This window comes from Drosophila ficusphila, unplaced genomic scaffold (assembly GCF_018152265.1).
Source record: "Drosophila ficusphila isolate 14025-0441.05 unplaced genomic scaffold, ASM1815226v1 contig_791, whole genome shotgun sequence".
Lineage (NCBI taxonomy): Eukaryota > Metazoa > Arthropoda > Insecta > Diptera > Drosophilidae > Drosophila > Drosophila ficusphila.
The window spans coordinates 23148619-23161346 of record NW_025064737.1 but is presented as its reverse complement, the minus strand read 5'-3'; the positions used below and the strand labels follow the sequence as shown (position 1 = coordinate 23161346).

At 46.9% G+C, this 12728-nt stretch overlaps 1 protein-coding gene across 1 annotated transcript in view; it reads right to left on the bottom strand.

Moving 5' to 3' along the window:
• Positions 1 to 12728, bottom strand: part of LOC108088543 — a 28463-nt gene that overhangs the window by 2606 nt on the left and 13129 nt on the right. The window contains exons 3-7 of the mRNA XM_017186389.2: positions 9487 to 9760; positions 8835 to 9156; positions 5898 to 8774; positions 622 to 901; positions 436 to 556 (exon numbers count right to left, since the gene is read on the bottom strand). Of these exons, the coding sequence (XP_017041878.1) occupies positions 436 to 556; positions 622 to 901; positions 5898 to 8774; positions 8835 to 9156; positions 9487 to 9760 (3874 nt within the window). The remainder of the gene's footprint in view (positions 1 to 435; positions 557 to 621; positions 902 to 5897; positions 8775 to 8834; positions 9157 to 9486; positions 9761 to 12728) is intronic.

The window sequence follows — 12728 nt, the reverse complement described above, 5'->3', positions numbered from 1 at the left end:
TCAAAGCTGTTAATTCTAAATGGAAAATAAACCGATTATGCGTGTATGTCATAAATGGAGCAAATGTTTTTCTACACTTCTATCAAGATTAAACCTGTTTTTATTTTTAACTACTGCTAACTAATCCTCAAGCGTAATACTAACAAGGGTTTTTTTTATTTATTTACAAATATTACAAGAGGGTTTTACCTGGCTTTCTAATATTTAATCATATTTATTTCCATTTTGTTTTTTTTATTTATTTACAAATATTACAAGAGGGTTTTACCTGGCTTTCTAATATTTTTTCATATTTATTTCCATTTTTTTTTGGTCTTTGTTTTTTTAGGTCTTTATTTAATTCTTGCACAGGCACTTGGCTTGAAGTTTTTTACATTTTTTTGCTCCTTGTTGAAAATATTTTTTCTCCGTGGCATTGTTAAACAGATTACTTACTGTAGGCGGCGCAGGGTATTCCGGTGTAGGCATGGGCGGCATGCAGGCAGCGATGCGTCTTGGTGGTGCACTGCAGAGCCTTTTCGTAGGCATTGTAGTCCGGACTCAACCGCCGCTCCGCCTGAAAGTGGGAAAAGATTGGATGAGCCTGAGACTGGATGAGGTACTTAATCAGGCAGGGCTCACCTCCTCGTACACCTCGTTGATGTTCTGGAAGTTGTTGGTGCCCGGGCGCTGGAGTCCCTTGAGCGTTTCGTAGAGGAAGAGCTCGAAGTTCTTGAACGTGTACTCGCTGAAATTGTAGCGCCTGAGTCGCGTTCCCGTTTCGCCGCCCAAAAGGACGCAGGATTTGTGGTAGTCGTCCACGGCCCGTTTCACCAGCACCGCCTCGTTGAGTTTGCTGGAGCGAATCTGCAGTGACTTGAGCTCCAGCAAATGCTGGAAGATCTTGCGCTCCATGTAGTATCTGCGGATGGGAGATGGAAAAGATTGGAAGCCATAAACAAAGACCAGGAAAAAGCGCAATCTTTGCGCCCGCTTTCCATTGTCCTTTAAAAATACTGAAACAGCATCAGAATCAGAATCAGAACCTTCTTAGCAAAGCCCTGCTAAACAAATGTTGGCAAATGTATGTAAACTGTCGCTCTGATATTCCGCGAGTCAAACAAAAGGCATTGCCGCCTGCCGAGCCACTGACAAAGGACCTTCTGCTCCGCAGCTCGAGCGGAACAATAAAAGGCAACATGTTATTAAAATTTCAAAAATACTAAAGTGCGTACGCGGAAGAAATTCTATTAATAATTGAAAACGAGCGAGGGAGCGAGGCGAGTCAAATTAAAGCCGCCAACGGCACCCTCTAAGCCGTAAAATGTTATTAGAAATTTTATTAAAAATTAGGCAAACAGGCGAGGAGCATCGCTTTAAGGCTCTATAGCTATATTTATATATATATAGGTATAGAGAGAGAGATGTATAAAAGCATCCTCGAAAGTTGCTCGCTTAACTCGGCTGCGGGCGAGCGACTCTTCTAAATCAACTGACGAGCAAGCCTTTCGCTTTGCCTTTCGCTCGCCAGAGAAGCGCATTCACCGAAAAAACTAAGCAAATTTGTCGAGGGCACTTGGAGTGCAGAAAAGCGGCGTTTTTCGGAAAATTGTTTACCCAGCGCCAGCTGTGAGGAAGGAGACCGCTTGACACTGCTCGCCACTTGGCTGCGCAGCGCGAAATTATGCAAAACAATTTGACTTTGAAACAAAAGTTCATTGCTCGTGGGACGGATGCGATGGCCAGATGGCCAGATGCCCAGCTGGCTAGATGGCCGGATGGCTAGAAGGGCGCAAGCCGCGAAAGGCAGGTAATAAATAGGTAAGAATCCTTGTGAGCCAAAAGCGGCGTAATAAATTGGCCGAGGGCCCGAAGAAATCCCGCGGAGCGACTTCAAAGCGCTCCGACGGTCGGTTGGTTGGTTGGTTGGTTGGACGTTCTTTCGCTTGTTTTGCTGGCTGCCCCAGCAGTGGTCATCTTCATCGCCGTCTTTATCATCATGGCCCTCCTTATCGTGGCCATCATCCAGCCAGCCAGCCATCGTCGTCATCATCGCCATTGCCATCGCCATCGCCATCACTTGTTTGCCGAAGCGCTTTTCAATTTTACGCCTCGCTTTTGGCTCCATTCGGTTGCGCTTGAGTTCTTTGCAAGTCTTTCGCTTTGTGCAAATACTTTTTGCAATACTGTCCTTGGCATATTTTTTTGCCACGGCCAGTCAGCCCAGCGAGCCCAGCCAGCCCATCATCACCCACTAGTCAACCCACTTCTTGTGCCACTGCTGCTTTTGCCGCTGCTGCTGCTACTGATTTCCGTTTCCGCTCCACGTTCGCCTAGTACAACTTTCATTTCATTTTCTTGTGCGCGTTGATTTTGTGTGGCACATTTTTCCACTGCCACCGCTCGCAGCGACCAACTGTCCCACCGGCCGAGCGACCCACTGACTGACAGCCACCCAACCACCCAACCACCCGACGAACCACCCAACCACCCCAGCTCTTCCTGTTTGCGACACAAATGTGACAGGCAAAAAGTGCACGCAGCGCCAAAGTGGATGAAGTGGAAAACCCGCCGGCGGCAAAGTCAGCACCATCGTAGGCGCAGCTCTCACTTTTCCCAAGCGCTGACAACGACAACGAAATGCAAAGAAATTAAGCGCTGCACAAGTTGCAACAACGAGTCCCGCCCGCCGGCAATTTGCGCGGCACACGGCCAACAAAAGCAAGCTTTGGCAAAACCTTTTGCCAAGTGTTAATGGCTGGGCCAGAAACAGCCGGAGAATCCTGTCCTGGCAAAGAGACGTGGCCTGCATACCTGCATATACAACCTACCTACCTACGTACATACCATCTAGCAAAAATCGATGGCCGCCAAAAGTGTTGACAAAGTCGCACCCACTCGCAATTCGCGAAAAGTCTGCGGCTCCCGAAAAGTTTTCCGCTTCATTTTTCATTACGGCTATATTTCTGAGCTCGTACTTCAAACTTGGCCAAGTGGTTAGCTGGCTGGATGGATGGCTGGTTGGCTTGGCTTGGTGGCCCTAGATGGCTGAAAACCAAGAAGAACCGGCAAGCCGAAGGCTCAAGATCTCGGTCGGTTAAGGCTTAAACTAATCGCCAAAAGTTTAATGAATTTTCCGAGGGCCCAGTAGTTGGCCGGCATCATCAGCACTTTAAAGTCGGTCAACAAATATGCCTAATTCTGTCACGCTCGACGCTCGACAAAAATCAGGCCGAAGGACAACAGATAAACTTCTGGGTGCGGCCGAGGACCGAAAAACGAAATCCAAATATTTAACAACGTCAATTACGTGAGAGCGCACATTATAAATCCCAAATCTCACCTGTGCTGCTGGGACACACAAACTCGCACACAACGCCGGTAAGTTATTTGTTTAATTTATGCGTCAGATAAAATTTTAATCTCTTCGGAGCCGAGGCGAGGAAACAAAAAATAAAGTTGCCAGGATCCGGATTCTGGTTCGGGTTTGGGTTTGGGTGTGAAAGCATGCGAATGCAAAAATAAAATGGAAAATACGAAATAAAATAAAGTCTCTATTTACACACTTTTCATGGTGTTTTCCTGGTCGACACACCCCCCACCCGAAGCCTCGAAACAGAGAAACAGAGTATGAGTATTCGACTGGGAGCTATGGATTCACTTTCTACTTTTTACTTTCTTTTTTTTCGCCACTTTGCCTCGAAGCCCGAGTAAATTCTATTTGAATTCTCGCCCCCACCGATGCCCGGCGTATATTCTTCGGGAATTAATTGACTCACTCCGCAGACTTGTTGAGGAACTTGTTCGGAAAAGTTGCTGAGCAAGACACTTGTTTGACTTTCGGTTTCGCGTTTTGCGTACATTGCGTATACGCCGCGTATTCGACGAAAACCTTAACACGGTTTTCGCTATGGCGTAATTTCGCCTCTGGTTTCGAATGCTTCCCGTTTCTTGTTTCTGGATGCCGGTTTTCAGCTTCAGCTTCGGCTTCGGCTACGGCTTATGCAAACAGCCGAGTTAAATATTTTCATTAGTCAAGTGGAAAGAATTATTTATGAAATGCGCTCGACGGCCGGATTTCGCTTCTGTTTTCGTTCCGTTATTGTTTTGTTTTGTTTTTCTTTCTCGGTGAATGTTTGCAAATTTATTCATGGGCTACAAGCCAGATTAGCAAAATTAATAAAAGTCAGCTTACGCTTTTTAATTAAGTTTTGCGGGCCGGCTTATGCAAATACCATAAATAAATACAATTGACTTTTAAGTTTGAGCAACAGCCGCACACGGCTTATGTCATCGATCCGCAGAGCACCAGCAAAGGATGACAGAATTAAATTAGGCCCACACGAGATTTTCATTACCACTAGTAGAGATGGAGAAGTAGGCCAATTTCCAGGGAAATCCCGGGGCACAAAAGGATTTCCGCAACAAGCCGGCAAACGAAGAGCGAACACAAATGGTAATCGTCCTTGCTTTTCCCGCTGCCGCTTTCACTGCCTTCGAGGACCTCTAAAAATGCTCTCGCTAATCTGCACTAATTCCATTTACAATTAGCATTAGCGAGTTGTAAACGGAGCCAAAGACTTTGCTTCGGTACGACTGCCTGCTTGCGGCTAATTTTCATATTTTGTTCAAGTTTCTGCATAAACAAAACATCCCACCGCAGGTGGGCATCCTCCCCCTGCTCTCGCCGCTTACTCACTTTCACCATCACCAACGCCATCAGCATCACTTTCCCCCACGTGGATGGCTCTGTGCAGCTAATTAAAATGCGCAACTCTTTGCCGGAAATGAGCATTTCGGCTAATGACAGTCGAGGTTTGGCAGCGGACGAGATTTGGGCCATTCGAGGGCACTGGAATAAATCAGCCAGGATATTAGGGCGGTGCCAACGAGCTGGAACTGGACTTGACCTAATTATGATTTACGATTTCGGTCGGCCAAGGAACACATTTAATTTTGGTTAATTACCAGCAGCAAACAAGAAGTAGGAAAAGAACTGTATTAAGCACCTGTCACCAATAAATGTGTCACTAGCACAACGCCCACCTGCTTTTTTCGCAGTTGAGCCAATGGGCTTAATGTCAGCGGTCAGCGGTCGGCGGTCCATAGTTCATACTCAAGTACATGGAAAACGAGCATTAATGCCGCGTTTATTGCCTTTAACCGCATTATAATAACTTTAAAGCGCTCCTTTTTATGGCGAACGGAAGCCGGGCAATTTATTTCCCGACCGGCGCAACAATGGACCGACTGGCCTCCCGAAAAAAAACGCCAAGAAAAGAAATGAATACTGCCGACCAGGCTATTAAATCCCCGGCTAAATTAACTTTAAGGCGGCTTCGGCTCCGTCCAGTTTGATTACATTAAGAGGCCGCCGCAGCCGCAACTGAGGAGTGGAGAAGGAAACTGAAGTGCGCGCGTGATATAATGCGAGTCGGGCAGCGGGACATTCAAGTTGATTAAAATCAAGCATCAAGTAAATAAATCTACGGCCGAAAAGGCAGCTTCGCTGGCGCCACTAACTGCCTGGAGATTAATTTAAATGAATGAATTTCGCCATCAACTCTCCGGGGCTCGAACTCCCCGCAATCAGGTCCAATCTGTCCCACTTCTGAGTGCACGGGGGAAAAAACGCACAATTTAAAAGTTCATATTAATGGATACCATTTGCATGTCGATTTGTACAGATTTTTAAAGAGAATTTATCTCGCATATCTTCCGTGTTTTTAAAAATCAATAGCTTAAGCATAAGTTACTAACTTTCTGCGATAATTTTTTCTAGTGCTGCTAACGATCGTGTTAAAAAACTTTTCACCTAAAAGATGTAAATTATTTTACTAAATTGCTGAGATAATTATTGTTCCCATTTTTAAGCCAACTTTTCCTTCATTTTCAAAAATATCCTTTTTTGTACTCACCTCCTAATGTTTCGCTGAATGGAACGGGTGACGGCTCCCATGTCGCAGGCTCCCTTGTCTCCCGGTTTCCGGTTCTCCATCCTGCTGCTGCAGGACCTTCCATCCAATGTTGCGTAAATGGGACGACGCGGCATGTGGGCAGTGTGGGCGGATCGGAGAGTGGGTATCTTACTGCGCTCTGCCCGCGGACTTGGCTCGAAGCCCGAATCCTGATCCTTGCTGGTGGCCAGAGCTGCCATGTTCCCGCCATCCCTTGAATCCTGAGAGTTTTTCCAGTTGCTGCGCGTTTTGTTGCCGCTGCGCACGCGCTTTTTGAGGCGCCGCTTGCGAGCGTTTCCCATTCCCTCGGAAGTGTCATCTTGAATGGATCCTGATCCCGCAGCTCCTGATCCCGCCACTCCACCTCCAGAACCGCCCACCCCATGGCGATTCCCACTGCTGAGAAAGCGACGCAAGGCACTATCGTGCTCCGGATCGATGCCATCTCTGTCCTCCTCATCGTAGTCATCATCGTACTCCTCGTAGTCGTACTCCATCTTCTCCAGCTCCGAGGCACTTGGCAACTGGGCAGCAGGAACTCCTTCGCTCACCACCTGAAAGACTTGATTACCAACACCAGCCTCGTAGTCGACCTTGCGGCCTGGTCTCTTGGAACTATCATCCAGTTCACCCAGAGAATCATCGCTTTTCAGCACCTGGAAGCTCGATTTCCGCTCGGTGGCTGGCTCATCGGAAGCCGAAGTCGGAGCATTTGGATTTGGGTTCGCAACTGGGTCATCGTCTGCGGAATCTGAAGCCAGAAGGGTGAAGGAGCGCCTCGTCTCCTGCTCCCTTTGCGGTGGCTCCGGTTGGGGAGTGGGCGGTTGGGCTGTGGGAGGGCGTGGCAGGGGGGTGGTCGGCGGCTTTTTGGACTCCGCCGCTGGAGGAGCGGTGGGCGGGGGAGTGGAAGTGGCATTGGGCTTCGGCTTGACTTCAGCCTGCTTCATTTCCTCAGGTTTTTTGCCCACTGAAGCTGGCTCCAAAGCCGCAGATTCAACCCCTTCGGCCGTGTTGGCATTTGGCTGAGGTTTCTCGGCGGCGGTTGGTGGTTTTGATGCCTCCTCTTTCGGTGGTGGTTGGGGGGCCGTGGCAGGCACATTGGGCGGGGCAGTGGGAGTAGGTGGTTTTGGGGCTTCCTTAACCTCCTCTTTGGGCTTTTCACCTGGTGTTTCGCTCCCGTTTGGCAGCTCTTTTTCCGCTGGCTTTTCCTCACTGGAACTTTTGGACTCGCTGCTCAATGCTGTGGCTGCTATTTTGATCACCTGCTCCACTTCTTTGGACACCAACTGGGTTTCCTCCTCGCTCAGCTGCAGCTTAGCTTCCTGTTCCTGTTCCTTTTCACTAATCTTCTCCTCTGCATTTGGTAATTCCTCGGAAGATTTTGAAGTTTGGTTCTCATCCGCATCGTGATGTACATCCACCTGGGTCACCACCGATTTGGCTGCCTCCTGTTCTTCATCGGTGAGTTCCACTGCATGGGATTCCTCCACCAGCAAGTTGTCCATTTGACCAGACTTTTCGCTCTTGGCGCTTTGAGTTGGAGATTTGATGAAGGTTCCTTCTTTTGTGGGTGGAGTTTGATGTCTACTGGCGGATGAAGGAGGCTCCTTACTTTGCTCCTTGAAATTATCAGCCTGGTGATCACCATTTATGGTAAGAGGTTTCCTTGATCCCTTTTCCGGCGATGAGGGAGCCGAGTGATTCTGCTCCTCATCGCTGTCTTCATGGTTTTTTGATTTTCTCGAAGAAGTGGAACGTTTGCGGGGAACCACTCGATCCTTTTGCCTTTTATGGTAGCAGCAATTCTCGCAGGAGTCCTCGTCATCCTCCTCCCATTCACTGGAACTGGCATACCGTTCCCGGGATTTCCTCCTCCGGATTTCAATGTTACTTTTGGAACGACAAATCTCGCTGCAACGTTCGTGTTTGGATTCTCCACAACTGCTGGTTCTTCTTCTCAACTGTCTTCTCTTGTGTTTCCGGCAAACATGTTTCAATTGCTGCTCCTTTCGGTAAGTTTGCTCCGAGCAACTGCAGCCACCATCGGGATCCCGTCCATTTCCATTCCCATTTCCATTATCCGAATCGGAGCGTTTTAGGTACACCACATACTTTTTGGAGCTACGCAAATCATGAAGTTCCTCCTTCTCCACATATTTTAGAGGTCTCACCAAATCGGTGGCATTGGTTTCGTGGAAAGGATTCCCCACTCTTCTGCTGGACAATCGCACCTTGTTGGAGGGTTGACCACCATTAGCTTGCAAAAACTTGGCAGTAGAGCGATGACCACGTTGCAAAGCTCCATCGAGTGGGGTCAAAACTAAGCCCCTTGAATTTCGATAAACTGCGTTAACATCGGCTCCATAATCCAATAGAAGTTTGCACATATCCGTGTAATCATTTGCAGCCGCAATGTGAAGCAAACTGCGACCATCATTACTGGTGGTGTTTACCTGCTTGGGTCTTTGACTGAGAAGCCACTCTACCAACTCTCTTCTCCCGGAAGCCGCAGCTTCGTGGAGGGGAAGATCACCTTTCGCATTGCGCAGCCAGAGGTTCGCACCACGATCTTTCAGAAGCTTCAAGGTCTCAAATTGTCCCTTAGAACAGCCACAATGGGCAGGGGTACGTCCCTTGCGATCCTGTCGATTGGGATCTGCTTCCAAGTCCAACAATCTAGCAGTGGCATCGGCATGACCCAAAGTTACCGCATAATGGAGAGCCGTACAGCCATTGGAATCGATGAGATCCGTGGGGGCACCACAAAGTCCTATCAGGGTGTCAATGCATTCGGTGTGTCCACGGGAACCAGCGCAATGCAAGGCAGTGAGACCATCCCTTTAAGGATTAAGGATAAACATAAAATATTAATCAATAATAATATAGTATTTAACTCACTTATCTGATGATTCCACTCTAGCACCCGCTTTAACCAAGGCAATCACTGCCTTAGCAGATCCCGCTGAAGCTGCCCACAACAAAGGTTGACGACCATCCTTATCCTGCACATCGACGCTACTCTGGGGATGTGACAAAAGGATGCCCAGGATCTCCAGAGAGAGCTTTGTACTCGAGCTGGAACTGGCCTGATGTTTGCTGTCATGACTGGCACCGCACATCTGGGCAGCATAATGCAGAGGAGTGCCTCCATTGGCATCCGGCTTGGACACACTGGCTCCTGCTGCCAGGACAGCTCGCAAGGACTCCACCTCACCGCATACTGAAAAGTAAAACCAACATAAATAATATGAATATTCGTAATTAGAAATAATATGTTAAAAGCAACGCTCAAATTCATTACCGATATCAACAATTATGCATGTTCAATTAATTAATAGCCATTCAAAACAAATGAATTAGTTAAAAAGGCAAAAAATAATAGAAGCCTTGAATAAATAGTTCGTATATTATTTGCGGAATTAATTAATTGCATATTCAGTTAGTGCAAAGCAAACATTTTGCAGGTAAATTACGTTGAGCAAATAAAAACACAGAATAGCAAAAATGTTTTTGTGTAAATAGAAGTTCCGAAGAAATTATAAAAACCCACCGGTGGCCCAGTGCACCACCGAGTGACCCTCGTTGTCCACCGCGTTCACGTCGGCCTTGTTGGCCAGCAGGAGGTTGACCATCGCCAGGTTGCCCTGGATGACGGCCAGATGGAGCGGGGTAAAGCCATCTTCGTCCGCCGACTCCAGCAGCTCGGGAGCTGCGATCGCGATGCTGGCGGCCGCCACGAGGTCCTGGCTCTGATCCGAGTCCTGCGCGGCACAATAGTGCAGCGCGTTGCGATGGCTTCGGTCCCGCTGCCGCAGCAATAGGGGCTACAATTTAATAAGATAAAAAATCATATAATGAGAAAAAAAAATGATCGAGAAACGGTTTAGTTGCGGGCGTCAGAAATTAATTACTTCGCCCGCCGGAAAATTATGGCCAGGCGATTGCACCTGCTGAGCTGAGGCCGCAGCCGATTAATAAACTAATTAAAACGCCATTTGCATATTGCACATTGCATTTTCCGCGACATACCCTCCCGCCTTCTTTGCCGCCGGGCGGCGTTTGATGGATCGCGTAATTTTCACGGTCCCCGGCTTAATTGCCAGCAAATATTTTGGCCGAATAATGTGTGACGTATCGTATAGTAAAGAATCGTATGGTATTGTATCGTATCGTGTGGTGTTGTTTATTTAAACGGCCGAGTTGGTCGATTGGTTGTCAGCCGGCCTTTTGTGTCGAGTGGCTGATTGGCGAGGCAAAAGCAATTACTTTTTCCAAACGCATCACACTCCGGGCAGGACATTAAATGCGATACAACAACAACAACAACAAAAGATAAAGCAAAACAATCCGGCTGGCCAATTAATAATTAAACATTTTTTACGCGTTAATCGGACAGAAATGATGGCCGTCAAACTGGAAAAACAACGCCTTTTACGGACCGCCGATGGTCAGTAACTAAAGCAACACCCAGCAAAGGTAAACAAACGGGAAAGGCGACGCCTGGAAAGTGCAAGTGGCTCGGGCAAGGGGGGAGGTCCTGCGGAAGGCCTGGAAGTTGGCAACCGTCGTCCTGGGCAACCTGGTGGTCGTGGTGGTGAGTTGCCAGGTTGCCAAGGCAGGTGGTGTGTTGGCTCACCAGATTATCGTTTGCATTTTTGGCGCGCAAAACAATATCAAACTCCAGCGGCGAGGCGAACATGCTCGGTCCTGCCGCCAGGACCCTCGCTTCCCCTTTAAAACGATTTTAGAAGGAGCGACGAGCGTGGAGCGTGTCAAAACATGTCAAGTGCACAAAAAATACTGTCGCCGCCGCCGAAAAGTATGCTAAAACTTTGCCCGCTGCTGCCAGGAATTCGCAATGCGACGACAGCGACGCCGACAGAGCAAGGAAACAAGGAGGCGCGGAAGGGCGAAAGGAGGAGGGAAGTATGGGGAAGACGACGTCAGCAGCAGCACGCAAATGTGAAAGTGAAAACGTTGGCAAATCGTCGGCCAACCGGGCGGATGATGATTCAGGGAAGGGGAGCGAAGTCCTTCGTTGGGGAGCCCATGGGCGCCGCTTATTAGGCTTCGCAACTAACTTTTCTTGCGGCATAGTTTGTGCTAATTTCTTGCTGCCCCCACACCTCCTTATTTTCCGCCTATCTGCCCATTCACTCAGAAAAATCGAGGAACCCCTTAACTTGACAAGAATTTAAGGTCTCCCAGAACTTATCTTAAACTTTCTTTGCAGTAATCAGAAATTGGGGTAGCAAAAATATTTTTAGACAACTATTTTGGTAACCGACGGGGTACAATAATACAGTTTTGACCACAATTACCAAAATTTGAGCTTTTTGGGTTATTTCGGTTAGAGTTTGGCCTATAACTTGGCCAAAATAAGATCCTCAGTCAAAAGACGCACTGTTTTGAACAGCTAATGACCTCAGCTATCTAACCAAATAACTATAAAACCGACCACCCGATCACTTTTTTTGGAAAAATTTGGCAAAAAAATTTTTTCCCGATTTTTACGGAAATGGGTTTGGAAGGTCATTAAGAGTTTCAATAATTATTCCAGTCCGCGTTTTGGCAATTTTTTTTTTTTTTTGAAGATATGTAAAAAAAATCGATTTTTTGACATATTTTTATCATATTTTAATTTAATTTTTTTTTTTAATCTTGTATTACAATTGTTTTAAGGTTCCGATTAATGTTAACCAAGGGATTTGGATTTTCGTGAAACGAGACAGAAATGAAGTTATGGTTTCCGTGCATTTTGTGTTTATCTTGTCAGTAAACTGAGTGATTGACTGTGTTGCTTTTCTAACCAACATTCAATTTTTACAAACATTTGGGCACGCCGCCCTTCTATTTATATCGCTAGCAGGCGATCGCGTGACTGTCGTAAAACTGTCGTGAGTCGACTGGAGGCCACCTCTCACCTGTCTGCCCCTCGGTCTCCTTAAATCCCTACAAGGTGCTCAATTTATTGCACATTTAAGTATGAGTCAAACAAGAGTTCGATAGCTATAGAAAGTCAGGTGAAACTCTTGTGGCGAGAACAACAAACGGAGAGCGTGGAAAGTAAACTTTGACTATTAGGCATTCGCGTGTTGCATGGGCGCACTTGAAGGGGATACTTTAAGCCCAAAACGGTCCTCTTTTGGCCACAGGATTGCCAAAGTTCCGAGGGCTCAACAGGTGAATTACGACAGAGGAAAAAAGCCCAAAAGTTATTTCTGCCAAAGTTAAATATTTAATGTTTCACTTAATTTACAGTTTGCACTGAAATATGGTGCGAATGTTTTTTTCTTTTTTGTGGGTTGCGCTGTGGGATTTCCATATTTCCCTGTTGATTGAATCGAATTTGAGCTGCGGCTTCGTTTCCCTTTTGTTTGCCAAAAAACTTTCCAGCGAGGGGAAAATGTTTACAATGAACGATTTTTATTTGCTGCTTCCGTTATCTTTGGCCAGCTTTTTCTGCCGTCCCGTCCTTGTCTGAGTTGCTGTTTGTTTCTTACGCTGCCGTCCGGATTATGAATAATTCAAATAAACTGAAATGATACCTAAAAACTTTGACAGCAGCCCAGCCTCCCCCTTTTTGCCGGGTGGCCACAAAAGGAAGAAAACAAAAAAAAATAAACCATAAAGGAACCCCACGATGGGGCTGTATTTCTCTGGCTGCTTTGTTATTATTACGATGATGGTTGGTGTGATTGTTGCCGTATTCCTTTGCTACTTCCCAATCATCATCATCAACAACATCATCATCATCATCATCTTTACCATCATTATCGCCCACCCACTGGC